General features: G+C 43.5%; 1 protein-coding gene across 5 annotated transcripts in view; it reads right to left on the bottom strand.

The window, feature by feature from the left end:
- Nucleotides 1-588: 588 nt before the first annotated feature.
- Nucleotides 589-17,965, bottom strand: part of rdh12l (retinol dehydrogenase 12, like) — a 20,093-nt gene continuing 2,716 nt past the window's right edge. Inside the window, exons 1-9 of one of the 5 annotated variants that reach the window (XM_054765205.1) lie at nucleotides 7,471-17,821; nucleotides 4,954-6,148; nucleotides 4,828-4,860; nucleotides 4,434-4,549; nucleotides 2,856-3,011; nucleotides 2,662-2,766; nucleotides 1,559-1,768; nucleotides 972-1,164; nucleotides 593-890 (exon numbers count right to left, since the gene is read on the bottom strand). In XM_054765205.1, the coding sequence (XP_054621180.1) occupies nucleotides 788-890; nucleotides 972-1,164; nucleotides 1,559-1,768; nucleotides 2,662-2,766; nucleotides 2,856-3,011; nucleotides 4,434-4,549; nucleotides 4,828-4,841 (897 nt within the window). In that variant the 5' untranslated portion in view covers nucleotides 4,842-4,860; nucleotides 4,954-6,148; nucleotides 7,471-17,821 and the 3' untranslated portion in view covers nucleotides 593-787. Of the gene's footprint in view, nucleotides 891-971; nucleotides 1,165-1,558; nucleotides 1,769-2,661; nucleotides 2,767-2,855; nucleotides 3,012-4,433; nucleotides 4,550-4,827; nucleotides 17,822-17,965 lie in introns of those variants that run through there. The other 4 variants (XM_054765204.1, XM_054765206.1, XM_054765203.1 and 1 more) reach the window with 4 other exon arrangements.

The raw sequence follows: 17,965 nt of genomic DNA, 5'->3' as shown, positions 1-17,965 counted from the left end.
GCTGAGATGCTACATATCTATAGATAACTTCTTAGCATACCTACATGTGCTGCTTTACAAATGTGGATGTACTTGGGGTGTCACAAGATCTCGCGAGATTAAAATGTGACAAAATTTCTCATTCCAGGAAAAACAAAATCATGGGCACTAGGCCTGGGTCAATAATAAACAAATTCATTCATTAATCACACAATAACACTGTATGAAAATGAAGTGAATAATTTTGCCGGCCTGTGTGCCTGTTTTCCTCGTCTCTCGCCTCCAAACAGGCAGGAAGAGGGTTCACTCTAATTACTAAAATATTTTTAAAATGTAGGTATGTACATTTACAGTGTACTGTATGTACAGTGTGTACATATACTCTAATGTTGTGGTTACTTTTTTAGCTGCACAGCAAACAAAATGCAGAAGCACAATCTCAGCATGCAAACTACAACACTGTTAAATGAACACCATCAAAACTCTGATAGGATCTCTTTAAAAGGCAGAGTTTATGGTTGTGCAGGTTTACCTAATGATGTGTCTTCATGGAGAACACAGAGATAGCATCTGTGGAGTAACAGGTTCAACATGAAAGCCAAATTGCATTGTGGGATTTTAAAGTGTGCATTAATGGAGGTCTTCCTATTTTTTGTGGAAATCTTAATATAAGCAAGCAGCGTCGAACACGTCACGTGAAGGTGTCAGATTTGCTTTAATGTAAGAAAATATCACACAAGTAAAGGACATAAAAATATTCCAAATCCAAACCTACAGTTTAACTTTCATGTGTAAACGGAAGCTGGCGTCACTCCCAAGTGATGTTCAGCATCTGACAGCTCAGCTCCCACAGCTTCTGCGCCACAACGTCGTTTTTGCCCGCCGCTGAGCAGTTGGCGGGTGCGCAGTCGCTGCCGAAGAGGACGCACGCCGTGAGCAACTTCAATAACCCCCGACCCCCACATTACCTCCTGCCACGCCACCGTCGTTACCTGTAGTACCCGCCGCTCTCGTTCTCCAGCGCCGGCTCTACGGCACAGTAGATGGTTGTCTGGGCGCCCTGTGCCGATGACTTGGTGAAGGGGCTGGCGAACTTCATCAGGAAGCGCTGGGGCCCGCTCAGGTGACGCCACAAGTCTGTCTGGACCACGCCCGGGTGGAGGGAGTATGCCGTTACACCGGTGCCTGAGGTTGTAAAGATCATGTGTCATTTGACCTATGCCTGAAACCTTGCAATGTTAAAATGTTCCCTGTTAGGGTACAACTATTTTACGTCTCAGGAGGTCCCACAATATCGGAAGCACTTGTCCAATGCAACAGATCCCAAACATCACATACGGCAACGTAATGTTATCAACACTAGCACAACTATGTGAGCTACAGCGCTAACATTCACACTCACATTTTAACAGCAGCTGCATGCTAGGTTTGCCTAGTCGCTGAAGAAAAACAAAATGATCAAACTTACAGCTGCAGCTTACAGGTGACAACTTGAGATGCCAAAGGACAGAAGCCTGAGGAACTCCACACAGGGAAACATGACACATAAGTAGAAGATAGCATGAGTTGGACTACACACCTTGGAGGCGTTGGGCCAGTGAGCGTGTGAACAGCACGTTGGCCAGCTTGCTCTGAGCGTAAGCCTTCTGCTTGTCGTAACTCTTCTCGCTGTTGATATCCTCCAAGTTGATGGAGCCCCACGAGTGAATCATGGACGACACATTGATGATCCTGGCCGGTGCTGAGCGCTTGATCAGGTCCAGGAGCAGATAGGTCAGCAGGAAGTGACCTGGACAGAGGGACAAAATGAAGCAAAAATTGAAAATGAAACATTTTCTGCACATCTAAATTATAAACAGAGAAGGTTTGTTGACGCCTGGTACACATTAATATTTTCATTTATTTATTCTTTACAGATTTCTAAAATGTGATGTTTCCTTTGAGATGTCAACTAAACTACTTTAGTACCTAAACTGGACTGTGAGAGGCAGCAGTACGCCGCAGACTGACGAAAAACAAAACGAAGAAGACATATGCTAGCTGTTAGCTTATCTGGTAACGCCATTGTTTTGGCAATTTATTCCCAATTCTTCTGCGATACGGCTTGTAGGACACATATTATAACACTTTGTGTATTTTCCACAACTCAACGAGCTTGTAGGACACATATTATAACACTTTGTGTATTTTCCACAACTCAACGAGCTGGTCCTCCAGTTTCTTTAGTCCTCCGCCTCACTTTGAGCTTCGCGCTATCGCCGTTCGCCATGACTTGTTTGGCTTCCGTCTTCTTCAGTCACTTCGCTTCCCCAATTGGCTAGTTTCGTTCATGTGACCACTCGCGTCTCAAACGAACAAAAGTATTTTCGAGTGTAATTAATGACCATTTCTAATTTCTGATTAAAAATATTCTTAACAGATTGTGTGAATATATTTTCAGGCTAATCTTTAAAAGTCATCTGATAATCTGGCCTTTTAAAATGCTCTGACTGTGGCCTCTAAATAAAACAGTGGGCGTCAACCGCCTTGAGAATGAGAATAAAATCATAAATAAAAGACACGTTCACCTTTGTCCTATGGTTGTGTAACATCTATCTCCTCACAATGACCGAATGGCCTCTGTGACAGTAAATTAGTCTGCACAATGTGAGCAAACAGACGACCTGCTGCTGACTGATTTACCCATGTGATTGATGCCGATCTGCAGCTCAAAACCATCGGCTGTTTTCCCGTAAGGACACACCATTACACCTGCGTTGTTGATGAGGATGTTCAGTTTTGACTCCCCTAAAAAAAAGAAAAAAAATACAAAAGGTGACAGAGTATAGTCTATAGTCATCCCTTAGGGACACCAATGTGAATCGTTTGTGTCCGACCTTGGTTGATGGCCTGCGCAAACTCTCTGATGGATTTGCTGTCGGCCAGGTCGAGTTTCATGCAAACAATATTGTCATTGCCGGAACTTTCTTTGACCTCTTTGGCAGCAGCCTGGGCTTTCTCCATGTCCCTGCACGCCATAATGATCTTGGCCCCTGTGCACAAATACAAACATTGTACCTTATTTATAATGCTGATGCATATACAGTATTACATTGCTTTGTTGTCAAAGTGGGGATCACAGCTTTGGAAACTGGAATTTAAAGAAAAATTGGAAGGTTTACCTATGAAGGGAACTTAAATGTACTTTTTGCATTGACTGTGTCAAAAATTTAGCAGCCAATGCATCAAAAAATATGAGTTTGTATGCACAAAATGCCCATAAGCATGTTGTATATAATACAGTTTCCCTCGATCTCCCGGTAATTGCCGTGGAAAGTATCCAACTGAATATTAGCTACATTCAGCTTCCCCAAGGAAAGTTTTGCAAACCTTTGCAACCCTACTGTCTTTGGGTTTATGTGGCGTCACAGAAGTAATCCCGAGTGAATGAGGGTACCAGTTCCAGCAAAACATAAGAGAAGTCATGCTGAATGAACCAAAGTGCAAATATAGCATGAGCGTAAAAGTACTAGAGATTTAAATGCACTACAGCGTAATTTAGCTACAGTGATTTACTGTGAACACACTAGCACTGTTGGATGGATGCATACTTCGTTTACAATGTTGGTGTTTCACTACAATGAGAATACAATTCTATATAAAGAAAAAAACAGGAAACTGAGCAAATATAACATGACTGAAGTAATGCACTAAATGTACTACATACTGCAATGTATGATTTACCTACACACAGTATACTATATACTGTAGTGTCATTTAGGATTGGTATTTTTTTCAATATTTTTTTTAATTTAACAATTGAAATGCTGTTGTTTCACTACTGTGGCAATACAATGACTTTAAAAAACAGAAACTGAATCTACTAGATATGAATGTATAATACTGTAGTTATAGTTAAATGCACTGGATAGTGCAATTTAAGCATTGTGATTTAACACACTAGCACGTTTTTTTGTCCAGAATTAGCCTTCCTGTCCTGTCATCTTGTTTGTTGCTGATTTGACCCCCCTATTACCAGTTATTTATTTCACTACAATGACTTTAAAAGTTATTCTGTCTTCAGAAGGAAGGCAAACGTGCATACATTCAAAAGGCAAGCGCGCCCTCTTGTGACGAAACAGTGAAACTGCTCGCTGGATACTAACTGGTGGAATCTGAAATATGACTAGCCTTGAGCATGTTGGTGCAAAAAAGCCAAAATAAATACCACGAAATGATTCATACAGCACGGGTACATGGGTTATTTATTTTATTATTTTGGAAAGCCACTTCACCAGCTCCAAAATGTAAATCATGTGTAATCACTAGCACTGTTTAGATTGGAGGTTGCGTGATGTGACCAGTGAGTGCATGTTTTTTATGTTAATAAAGTGTGTCTGCAAAAAACAAAACAAAACCCCAAAAATAGCTCGTGTATTCTTTTTTTTCGGTCATTTGAAAGCGTGCACACCGACCTCTCCTGGCTAAGTCAACCGCTGTCTGTTTGCCGATGCCGGTGTTGGCTCCGGTGATGAGCACCGTCTTGCCTTCCAGTCTCTCGGTACTCGTCCATGCTGGCCGGAAGAAGTTTCTGGCGCATTGAGAAAGCACTTGAACTGACTCAACCGGCCAAGTGGGTGTGACGTAATTTAGACAAAAGTAAATTGCTCAACAAATTTGCGTAAAAACAAAAGAAAAAAAACTTTGATAAAACATGAAGTACATAAAGCATTATGTGGGTACTTGAAGTACACACATTATCATGTCATGTATAACAGTAGCTTACCTACACAGGTAAACACATACACAACAAAAACACAACAATACAGTTTATCGCTGAAACTGTTAATAATATTCACATATCCTCACCTTATTGCCTGCATCTCACTTTACTGAAGCACTCTAATTGACGAGAAAAACAAATTATTAGCATAAAATCACAAAAAAGACGCCCAGAAACTCAAAAAAAGCATTAATTAACTTTGAACATCAAACCTGTTGATGCGGAACTGCCGTCACTTGAGAAATCCTGAGCGATTTTCATTGTAGCCACTCAGTGACCAGATAATCACCCAAAAACGAACGCGATTGGTTAGGTTGAATCACATGGGTACGCCTACGCTCAGTGTGCGTTCGATTTAGGAGACACGCCGTGCCGAGAGCGTTTGACGTAAAAATAACGTATAAAGTTCTATTGTTGAAAAATTATCGTAATAATAAAATAATATGAGAATAATGATCGTTGAAACATGTAAAAAAATAATGCTGAATGCTAAGAGAAAAGGAGTACGATAGCACTGAGATTTATGCTCTATGATTTGACGAAACAAACTCGGTCACAAGGTGGCGGTGTACCAAAAGGTTGTTTACCAAGCATCACCAATGAAACAACAAGAATAGGAACTGCTATTATAAACAGCAAACAAGATACAATTAGTGTCACTTTACAATATCGTCGAAATGTAAGTAACGAAAATGTTCATTTACGCTTTAAAAAAAAGAAAGAAACGCTCAAACACACAAAGAGAAAAGCCACTTTTTAACGGTGTAGTCACAAAAGTGTCCAGCAGGTGTCAGCACATAATCACCGTCCACTGTGTTTGCATGTTGTGTCTCCTGACAGACGAACAAAGCTGCTATTTGATTTAATCCTGTCCTTGGCTGAGGCCTCACTCTGCTGGAGAATCATTTGCAGAAAGTAAAAGAACACCTCCGAAGCATGTGTGTGCTTCATTCACACTTTTATTTATTAGTGTGCTTTCTAAAAGGGGGAGGGGGATTCTCTTCTTCTGGCTAAATCTTTTTTTTTGCACCCAAGGTCACTCGAGCAGGAAACTCAGCACTGGCCATCAGCTGATTGCGCGTCAGCAAACTTGTCCTTCCCGTTTTGCGCTTAATCAGACAGGAAAGAAGTGTGTCCCCTGTGTGTGTACGTAGAGGAGTAAAGCCACAGATTGTGAAATTAACTCTCATCTGGTCGGGAAGGTTATTTTTTTCCTTGCTTGTGTCTTCCTTTAATCTTCCGTTTCCAGCAGTGCATGAGTCCAGCTTGGCAGGAAGTGCGTGATTATTATTTTAACATGTGCAGTCTGATTTATTTGTGCGGCTGCAGCAGGTAAACACATATTTCTGCCATTCTGTGAGGTCAAAGGTCAGAGATTTGAATGAGTACACACGTTCGTTGAGTCACCTGTGGAAGAGATCAGATATTTATCCAAGTGGCGCCACATTAGCAGCTTCCCAGAGGTCGAAGACAATGGAGCAACAGGAGGATACGTTGAATAAACCATGAGAACAATCCTGTAGCTATAATGGGGCCGCCGGTGTTTCTTCATATGGGACGCACGTTCCTATTTTGGCACGAAGAGGAAGTAAACACACAATAAACACATGAGAGATGACGCAGAATTGATGGAACTAATTGGAACGTATTTTGGTGTTGGATGCATGCCACAGCACTAGGTGGCAGTGTAACCCGGTGCTGTGGAGGCGATTAGCCCCGAAAAACCGCAACAAAAAGTTTTCTTTCGACTTCCAAATGCCTACTCTGGTACATAGAATAGAACACACACGTTTAGGTTGTCAAATGCATGCCACAACACAAGGTGGCGCTACAACCCCATTCAGGAAGTACATTTTTCAAGAAGAACTGTTGAAATGAGGTGCAATTGTTCCTGAATACACTGTACAGAGTTAACAAAAACAAAATAAACGTGCTAGTAATAAATACACAATAATACATTATATTAAATATTATTAAATATATAGAGAAAATAATATAAAAGTTAAGATTATGCAAATATAGTGTAAATTATATGAATACAATGATATATACAAATAAAACTGTATGAATATAACATACATTAGCCGTAAATAAATAAACAAATCAAATATTTGGTTTGGTTTTCATGGAATTTCCCCTCACATGATTAATCAAATCTATCACCCCCAAAAAGTTTGAAAATAAAATCAAATTAAAAAAAATAAAATTCCCTTCACAGGATTAAAAAATGTTTATATCTATTTTATAAATGTATAATCTCTAAAATTCATACATATTTGAGAAGAAAAGCAACAAAACAGTAAATAATTAGCAAAAAAACAACAACAACCATACCCTGGCCAATAAAATAAAGTAAAATAACATAATGTCCTAACATAATGGGTTTAATAATGTCTCTCTATGCAATAAAATAAAATACATTTTCGGGCTGGCAAAGGCATGCCACAGCACAAGGCGGCACGATATCGCTGAATGGCAAATCCACTTTTTAGAATCACGTTAGTCCTGAATATCACACTTGAATACCATAGCAAGTACAATAAAAGACAATACACATTGAAAAATAGTCTATTGTAAATATTCTGACAGTGCTTTGTCACAGACGTCACAAGTGAAGCGTCCGGAACAAGATGTAGACCACGAATGTTTACATTCAAACAAAACCCTCCCGAGGTCTTTGGCTTCAGCTGCTAGTGGAGCACAGAATGATAAACATCGACATTCATCACCTTTCATGCTCCACTTGTGACGGCGCTGTCGGGCCTGCCTGGCGGGCGCCTTGTGTGTGAGCCCTCATGGAGCTGCTGCTGCTTTAAGATGCTCACTCCCCCGTGTTGCATAACACACAGACTAATGTCTCTCCTCGTGTGATAGCCATCTTTTTCTTTGACGTTACAGTGCAGCACGGGCGACGTTTACGTCCTTTGAACCTCTCTTTGACCCGTGCGCATTTTCCGTGGGAACACACATTAACAGGACAATTTGTGCTTAATGTTTTGTCCCCGGTGGAGCTCCATCAACATTATTTATGTGCACCAGAGCTCTTCAACCACAGGGCGGGGCCTAAATCGGAGAGAAAAAAACAAAAATCTAGAGACATACAGTACGTTGTATTATTTCTGTGAATAACTACGTGGAATAAAGTGTAAATGTGTATCCAGCTTGAAAATATTGTGCTTTTGTTTGTATTTGATAACAAAAACATACTTTGACGTTACCTCTGGGCCAGTTTGGTACATGAAGAGACAAACTGGGGCTGCTGGAAAACCTTCCCAGGCCGAAGAGTACAACGAGGAGACAATAAATAAACAAAATGACAGCAGCAGCTACTTTTTCTTGGACCTGGCGGACGCGGAAAAAGCCGAAGCACAACAGGCGGCATACACACATACACTCCCCTTGTGTAGACTTCAAACTAACAAGTCTACAAGCCTACAAGTCTTTAAAGGGTGAAAATCGGTCAAGTAGATCCAGAGTTTTGTCACATTTTGTCGTCACCTTAATTGTCTTTTGTCAGAAGGCAGCCGACATTATTTGGACATTATTTGCTTACATTGAATGATATCTTTGATGTTTGCATGTTAAGTTATAAGAAGGGTTCCTTCCACATTTTTACCCTAAAACAATCACACTTTTCCCTACTCGGATTTTAGGTTTTTGGGTGATTTTAGGTCCAATGTCTTAAAACACTATGTCCATCCATCCATCCATCTTCTAACCCTTATCTGAGGTCGGGTCGCGGGGGCAGCAGCCTAAGCAGGGAAGCCCAGACTTCCTTCTCCTCAGCCACTTCGTCCAGTTCCTCCCGGTGGATCCCGAGGCGTTCCCAGGCCAGTTGAGAGACATGGTCTCTCCAATGCGTCCTGGGTCTTCCCCGAGGCCTCCTACCGGTCGGACGTGCTCTGAACACCTCCCCAGGGAGGCTATCCGGGAGGCATCCTGACCAGATGCCGGAGCCAACTGATCTGGCTCCTCTCAATGTGGAGGAGCAGTGGTTCTACTCCGAGTTTCTCCTGGATGACAACGCTTCTCACCTTATCTCTAGGGGAGAGCCCAGCTGCCCTCAACTCATTTTGGCCTCTTGTGCCCGTGATCTTGCCCTTTCGGCCACTACCCAAAGCTCATGAGCACAGGTGAGGGTAGGAACGTAGATCAGCCAGTAAAATTGAGAGTTTTGCCTTTCGGCTCAGCTCTGTCTTCATCACAACGGACTGCAGACGGCGCATCAATTCGCCTGTCAATCTCACGTTCCATCCATCCCTGACTCGTGAAAAAGATCCCGGGGTACTTAAACGCCTCCAGTTGGGGCAGGGCCTCACCCCCGACCCGGAGATGGCACGCCACCCTTTTCCGGGCGAGAGCCATGGACTCGGAATCGGAGGTGCTGATTCTCAACCCGACCGCTTCACACTCGGCTGCGAACCGATCCAGTGAGAGTCGAAGGTCACGGCTCAAAACGCAGAGACCCAATCCTGCAGCCACCGAACCGGAACCCCTCAACGCCCCGGCTGCGCCGAGAAATTCGGTCCGACCTATTGCCCGCACTATAGAACGTAAACACAAAATTATGTAAAAATGTTAAAAAATACATCAAAGTTCAATGTTCCGTCATTTTGGATTCAAGTTCACAGGAACTATCCAGTACTTTTCACCTGGGCATTGACGAGGTTGTTTCTATTCTCTTCCAATGACTGGATTTTGGTCGTTGACACCTGGGGTGGTTGGTCGATACAGCACATTTTTGTATCAATTAGATACCAAGTAAGTCCAGTCTCGGTATTGCCGATACCGTTCCTTTTTCCTTGAAGTGTTTCAAGATCCTTGAATGATGTACAAGGGTTTATTAGCCTTAGATGCCCATAGTGTCTAATAAAATCGTGTCTATCTACGTCTCATACCGAGGACCCCATGTGAGCAATCTACCCACAAGTCCTCACTCAAAGGAGGCGAGAGGTCGCGTCTTGAAGGTGAGCTGTCTGCCATCGCAGGACAGGAAACAGGCACGAGGCGCTATTTATAGAACCCGGAGTCAGTGCTGCAGATCAGTTGGCGACACGGTGTCCGATTCCACAATAAAAGCCCGGGTTTGCGTGTATTCATGACAAAATGCAGAGGATCGACGGCGAGCAAACACACAGGAAACACCCATGAAACGACGTATCGGCACCGGCGTCTACTCTTCTGTCACGAACCAACAGCTGCCCCTTGTGTAAAAATACATTTCACCAGAGTTGGACACTCTTGCTGAAGCACTTGTCCTGCTAACGTTACAGACGCACATGCGGGAGTCTAAATGCGGACCTTCTAGTCCTTCTCAGTGCTGAGAGCTCGTCCATCACCCTCGTCGAGTAAAATGAGCGCTCTCCTTCTCATCCAATTACGCACCCGTGACCTTTCTGCTGTTTCTTTCATGAGGACACCAGGGAATGAAACCCCGCCCCTGTGGGAGAGCTCGCTTCTGATTGGTCCAGGGGTAGCCATACAGACACGGATGGGATATTTTCAACTTCATTTATAATGCAGCTGCCCTCAATTCTCCTTTGTGCCTTCTTTTTGCTGCAAAAAGAAGCAACAGTGCTGGTTAGTAGGTGAGTTAGTTGGTTAGTAATCCTAAAAAAAACAACCATTTGATCACAAATCCCAAAGTGAAGTCAGTTAGTTGGCGGGATAACAAACAGATCCAGTATGGTTCAGAGGTTAGTTAGTTAGCAGGATTAGTTAGGGGCAGTGACCCACCAAATGAACAACTCCTACTACTTCCTATGTATTGCTCATTACCACCACCTAGAGGACTGAAGTGGTACATTATTACCAGACACGTCAAGTCAGGCGTACATACTGTATTTGGTTAGGATTGTTAGGCCTTGGGGGAGGTCAATACTGAGACTGTCTCCATTATTGATGCCGTTTGCATCCATAAAGGAGTAGAAAGGGAAAGTGTTGACACAACTTCCTTGGTGATGTGAAGCATCTCTCCAAGACTCAGGCAGACAGGGATGGAATATCAATGGAGCTTCTGGCTCCTCCCTCATTCACATGCATATGAATCCCCCAGGCTCTTTTTTTTTCCACGGCCAATAACAGCGGGCGCTTCTCTCAGCCTCGCTCGTCTCCTTGTGGAAGCTGTGCGGGCCGGACAGGCGTCGCATGGCAACGCTGAGGGGCAATATGAGTCTATTCACAGAGCGCATTCATCATTTCACGCAGCGGCCTCCTCTGGGAATAGAACAGAGGAACACCATTGTTCTGCTCCGGTGTAGCCACTTGATTAGGTACACCTGCACAAGCTCGGTCCCTCGAGAGCGGGTGCAAAAAGGGGTCACGTTATCAGCGCTGAATACAAATTAAGATGATGGGAAGTCTGACGTAACAAGAAAGAAGAAAACACATGGAATTAAGCTTCAGCTTCATCCATCATAGCACACTGAGGAACTCAACATTCCATTACTTTATCTTCATTTACCGTACTTTAGTCTGCTAATGGGAGTTTGGGCGGGGGCCGGGCCAGAACTGGACTGCTGCTTGTTTTCGCACGCAAACCGGCCATCTGTCAAAGCCTCTTTCAGCCCGAACAAGTTCTCTGTGGTTCTGTGGACACATGTACACGTGTAAACGCGTACATGCGGTGTAAAAGAAGAGGCAGCACTAACTCACCCAAACCCTAACTAACTATCTCCCCTTTTTGGGAGGTGTGCTGAAGGATGTACATAGTAGAGTGGTTAGTAGTTAGCAGTTAAACAAATGAAAGTGCCCCTTCTTTTTGACCTTTTGAAGGTTGTCAATGAAGCCTGCAAACTAACTAACCAACTCACCAGCAGTGGTGCTTCTTTTTGGAATTACGGTCAAGTGGTTTACATATTAGTAATCCTGCAAACTAACTAGCTGTTGTTTGCATGCCAGACGTTTGGGGTTGAGGGTCCAGAGTTCACCCTTCCAGTGTCTTTTGCAGGACACGAACGTGTCACTACTACTGTGTCGTGTGGCACCAATGACGCTGGGGTATTTTAGGCCATCAAGCGCTCAGAGTTCGGTCGGAGCGCGCGGGCCATGAATGTTGGGATTAGCGTCGTATCGAGATAACGAGATCTACATCCTGAGCTCAGACCCGAACGGCGACCTTCACACGCCAACGAGAGCGAGACGGCGGCTTAAACCACAAGGAGCCGCCTTGTTTCCCGAGGAGTACTGAGCCGCGGGAAGTAAAGCGCAGGTGCAAAGCGGCTCTGCGTAAGCGAGCGCAGTTATCGATAAACACAGACCTTTGTTCGTTTAAGGTTCTTAGCGGGAAGCTGGCGCCTGTAATCCCGGTGAAGCCGCCAACAGACTTGTTGTGACTCCAAATAGTGCATCAGGGTGACAACGAGTTCACCCTTATTTATCGCACTTTCATCATGTTTATGCTGGACGTGATGCTATCTGCAGCAACACGAGCATCCTCGCTGATTGGACATCGCTTGGGTCAAAGTTGATCAGCAAATCAGCAAATCTCTTGCAAGAATGTCTTCTTTTTTTGTCCAACTGTGAGCGGCCGTGCTTTCCAAATATTGTAATACACAACCTGTCAGATCTTATGACCTCCCGTGCACTGTATGTATACACACACACACACTCACACACACACACACAGTGAACCATAGTCGAGTCCGTTCCGGTCTTTCACGGATCCGGTCTGTTCCCCGGAGCCTGCAGACAGTACATTGAGATGGAAGTGCTCCCTCAATCAACAGCTTAATTAGTGTGTTTTGACTTGAGATGGACGGACGCATGTGTGTGTTTGCTTTGCCAACACTGACAAACACACACACGCACACACACGCGCACACACACACGTATGGAAAACACACAAACACACACACGCACACACACACACGTATGGAAAAACTCTACCCTAGTCCAAGATCTAAAGTAAAACCTCACAGATCCCTTATTTGTGATTCTTGCCAAGATAGGTGTGTGTGTGTGTGTGTGTGTGTGTGTGTGTGTGTGTGTGCGGACTACACACAACCACTTCCTGATGCAGTTAATGAGTGGCAATCATCGTTATCTGCGAACAGCAGCACATTAAAGCAGTGGACACACACGCACACACACACAAGCATGCACATTAACACGTACACATATCTCTCTGGCATCATTTAGTAGTATAGTTTACGTACACGCAGTACCTCGCAAAAGTGACGACAACCCTCGCATTTCGGCAACCGCAGCTCCCCCAGTGCCGGCAGGACTCTCACAGCCGCAGATCATGATGCTACCACCACCATGCTCGACTGTAGACAACTATCTTGCTTCTCGTTTGAGTTGAAATTCATGTTTCACCTCAATGAACCGCAGCTCCCTAGTGCTGGCAGCACTCGAACCATGATGCTGCCATCACCATGCTTGAGTATAGGCAAGACACAATTATCTTGCTGCTCACTTGTGTTGGAATGCATACTTTCCCTCAATGGACTGCAGCTCCCATAGTGTCAGCACCACTCATGCAGCCCCAGACCATAAATGAACCACCACCAGGCTTGACCGTGAGCAAGACACGATTATCTTGCTTCTCACTTGCATTGGAATTCATATTTCTCTTCAATAAAACCCAGCTCCCCAGTGACGGCAGCACTCGTGCAGAGCACTCAAACCACGATGCTGCCATCACCATGCTTGACTGTAGGCAAAACACAATTATCTTGCTGCTCACTTGTGTTGGAATGCATACTTTCCCTCAATGGACTGCAGCTCCCCGAGTGTCAGCAGCACTCATGCAGCCCCAGACCATAAATGCACCACCACCAGGCTTGACTGTGAGCAAGACACGATTGTCTTGCTTCTCACTTGTGTTGGAATTCATATTTCTCTTCAATAAAACCCAGCTCCCCAGTGACGGCAGCACTCGTGCAGAGCACTCAAACCATGATGCTACCATCACCATGCTCGACTGTAGGGAAGACACAATTACCCTGCTCCTCGCATGTGTTGGAATAGATGTTTTCCCTCAATGAACCGCAGCTCCCCCGGTGTCAGCAGCACTCGTGCAGCACTCAAACCATGATGCTACCATCACCATGCTTGGCTGTAGGCAAGACACAAGTATCTTGCTACTCACTTGTGTTGGAAGTCATGTTTTCGCTCAATGAACCGCAGATCCCCTCGTGTCGGCGGCACTCGTGCAGCACCAGACCATGATGCTGCCATCACTGTTTGCAAGCCACAGTTATACAGCTACATTTAAAAAAGACTGGCTATAACACAGACTATACATTCATGTGAGCTAAAATGAAACCTCCCAACAAGCGCCTCTTTCTCGTTTGCTGTGCCTCACTTTTGTCTGCTTCCGCTTTTCATTAGGCATTTTTACTGCACGGCCATAAAGCACAATCGGGTATGATTTTACTACCTGCAGTTTGAAAAGTGAACATGATGATAAGACACTTCCATTTGAAGCTGATAAAGCCTTGCCTGTATGGTGCTATATTGAATTATCTTCATATACGGTACATATAGACTTGCTATATTCATGCTATTTGACACCATTGGAATGATCCTGCTGCCTGCTAGTGTGTTATCGCCATGATGTTGGGCGATATCATCAACAACCAGCACACGACAACACAGCCGCACCCTCACAGAGCATCAAGACGCCTCTACACAAATCCTTCTCAAAGGTTACTCACGGCAAACTTGCACTGCAATCGCACTCTTTTCCCGTCACGTTATCACTGCCAAAACGCTTAAAAATTAACCTTTTTTGTCAGAGGCGATGACCCGGTGTACTATTAACCACGTCATGGACGACGACGTGGGGCATATACTGTACACGAGGACCGCAAAAACACTAGTCAGAGGTTCTCTATATGACGGGAGGGCTTTGCTGTTTTTAAAGAGCGACGGCAAAAACACGAATCAAAAATCTTCCATATGACTGGATGAATCTGCTGTTTTTTTTTTTTTTTTTATCGGTCCAACTGTAAAAACGCTCGTGAAAGATCCTCTATATGACAAGACCTCTCTTCTGTCTTTAAAGACCTACTGCAAAAAAACACGAGTCAAAGATCTTCTATGTGACAGGAGTGCTATGCTGTTTTTAAGGACCTACTGGGGAAAAAAAAGGAAATGCTGGTCAAAGATCCTCTATATGACAAAAGCACTATGCATTTTTTTCAGGACCTACTGGAAAAAGACAAGTCAAAGGTCCTCTATATGACAGGAAAGAACTACTGTTTTAAAAACCGACTGGAAAAACACTAGTCAAAGATCCTCTATATGACAGGAGTGCTGTGTTGTTGTTTTTGTAAACTCTACTGCAAAAACGGAAGCCAAAAATGATCTATATGACACTAGGGCTATGCTGTTTTAAGGACCTACTGCAAAAAAAAAAAAAAAAAAAAAAAAATGCAAGTCAAAGATCCTCTATTTGACATGAGCACTATGCATTTTTTCAGAACCTACTGGAAAAAGACAAGTCAAAGATCCTCTATATGACAGGAAAGCACTGCTGTTTTAAAAACCTACTGGAAAAAACGCGAGTCAAAGATCCTCTGTATGATAGGAGTGTTGCTCTGCTGCAAAAACAGGAGCCAAAAATGACCTATATGACAGTCATGCTATGCTGTTTTAAGGACCTACTGCAAAAAAAAAATGCAGGTCAAAGATCCTTTACATGACAAGAGGGGTCTGCTGTTTTTTATAGGACCAACTGCAAAAACACTAGTCAAAGATCCTCTGTATGACAGGAGTTCTATGCTGTTTTTTTTAACGCTCTAATGCAAAAAAATGCAAGTCAAAGATCCTTTCTATACAGGACCTCTGCAGCTTTGAATGACCTTCTGCAAAAAAAAAAAAAAAAAATGCAAGTCAAAGATCCTCTACGTGACAGGAGCACTATGCATTTTTTCAGGACCTACTGGAAAAAGACAAGTCAAAGATCCTCTATATGAAAGGAGCACTATGCATTTTTTCAGGACCTACTGGAAAAAGACAAGTCAAAGATCCTCTATATGAAAGGAAAGCACTGCTGTTTTAAAAATCTCCTGGAAAAAAACTTGAGTCAAAGATCCTCTATATGCCAGGAGTCAAAAACGAAAGAGGGGTCTGCTGTTTTTTAGAGGACCAACTGCAAAAACACGAGTCAGGGATTCTTATGACAGGAGGGCTCTGCTGTTTTTTTAAAGACCGACTACAAAAACGCCAGCCAAACATGCTCTGTATGACAGGAGCGCTATGCAGTTTTTATGGATCCCCTCTATGCTATATGCTGTTTTTAAGGAACTACTTTAAAGAAAACGCGAGTCAAAGATCTTTTATATGACAGGACCTCTGTCGCTTTTAAGAACCTGCTGCAAAAAAAAGAGTCAAAGATTCACTGCATTACCGGAGAGCGCTGCCGTTTTTAAGGACCAACTGCAAAAATGCCCGTCAAAAATCCTCTATTCGTATCTGACAGGAGTATTCTGCTTTTTTTATGAACCGAAAACAATAGTCGACTGGAGCGATGCGTGTTTTTAAGGACCGACTGAAAAAACACGAGCAAAAAAAAAATAGAGGAAAACGGTTTTAGAGCGCGTCCGTGTGAGGAGGCCATGTTGGACCTGGGCTTGCTCTTCCACACCAAACTCATCCAAGCAGGCTAGAAATCACATGACTTCAAGTCCTCCAATGAGTGGTGTTTTTTTGTGTGCCATGCTAGCGTGAAACCATTCATCTTCATGGACTTTATCGGCAGATGTTATGAAACCGTCATACTTTACGGTATGAGGAGGAGAGTTATGATGAAATCCGCCTCGACGCCCTTCCTCTTTTCTCGTATTCGGCCCAAAGTCATCGATGGCGATTTCATCTCGCAGCCGGCGGCGACTTCCTCCCTGAGGTGACACTGATGAGCTGTTAAAAGTCATCATGGGACGCCGCCTGCGGTGATAAAACTGAGATGTGGTTATGGGGGTGTGATAAGGGGAACGTCCTCCTTCCACGCTGTGGGAACTCCTAAAATCACCGATCAATTAACAGCCTGATTGGCTGCCCCGACTTGACGCCGATAATAAGCGCGGTAGTTTACGTGAAGAACACGAGAGTGCTTCCTGTACATGAGTGCATTCCTCTGCTGCTCACATGCGCTGTTTAGGATCTCGTGTTGATGGGGGTCACAGTTGGTACACTTAATCTCGTCATCGCTCGTTCGTCATGTATTTTGGCTACGTCCCACGATCAAAACACGCGATCTGGTCTTTACATCAGTGTGTGCAAATGAGGAATTTCCTGCCCTTCAAAATGTTCTGTTTCCTGCAGTGTCTCATTGCGCTTTATGCTAAAAAAAACCCTCCCAGCACGTTCAGTGTTAAACATTGCATCAATGCAACTTTAAAGGGCTTCATTTGGAATTAAAATGGCTTCATGGTGTGGAACATACTTAAAAAAATGTAACGACCCGGCGGGGCGGAATAAAATGTGTACTTTTTACGAATTTCTTGTTTAATTTGCGGTAAAAAAAAAAACAACAAAACACTAAAACACACAACACGGCTGTCGTGTGTTTGCCAAAGCGACCTGCGCCACTTGTCACTCGTGCAGAAAACAACATAAAACCTGCAAAAAAAGTCATGCTAGGTTACTGTTGAATATCACACTTAAACATGACGTGAAGACGACTATAAAGCAATGATATTACACTGCATGATATGAACTATATGAATGAAACATGGATGGATGGATGGATTGTGATGTAAAAAGAGGAGACGGCAGTAAAAAAGCCAGGAAGTGGTGACTTTATCAATGAAATATATCAAATGCTGTCTACTGCATGTTTGTGTTGACACTGAAACTAATGGATGACATGAACGGAGAATCAGCTGGTAAAAACATGAAAACAAAGACAAAAAGGCAAAATGAAAAAGTAAAAAAAAAAAAATGGAAAAAAAATATATTTTTGGTGTTTTTGATCCCCCCCCAAAAAATTGGTTATTGGTAAAAAAATATTTTCCACCCCCCTCCAAACTAGCTAGCTAGCTAGATTATGGATCATCAACATTTGCAATAAAAGTCCAAATCCATCCACCCATCCATCATCCACCCACCATCCATCCATCAATCCATCCATCCATTCACCCACCATCCATCCACCCACCCACCCACCCATCCATCATCCATCCATTCACCCACCATCCATCCATCATCCATCCATCCACCCATCCATCCATCCATCTATCATCCATCCATCCATCAATCCACCCATCCATCATC

The sequence above is a fragment of the Dunckerocampus dactyliophorus genome, chromosome 21 (genome assembly GCF_027744805.1).
Source record: "Dunckerocampus dactyliophorus isolate RoL2022-P2 chromosome 21, RoL_Ddac_1.1, whole genome shotgun sequence".
Lineage (NCBI taxonomy): Eukaryota > Metazoa > Chordata > Actinopteri > Syngnathiformes > Syngnathidae > Dunckerocampus > Dunckerocampus dactyliophorus.
This window is presented reverse-complemented; position numbering and strand designations above follow the sequence as displayed.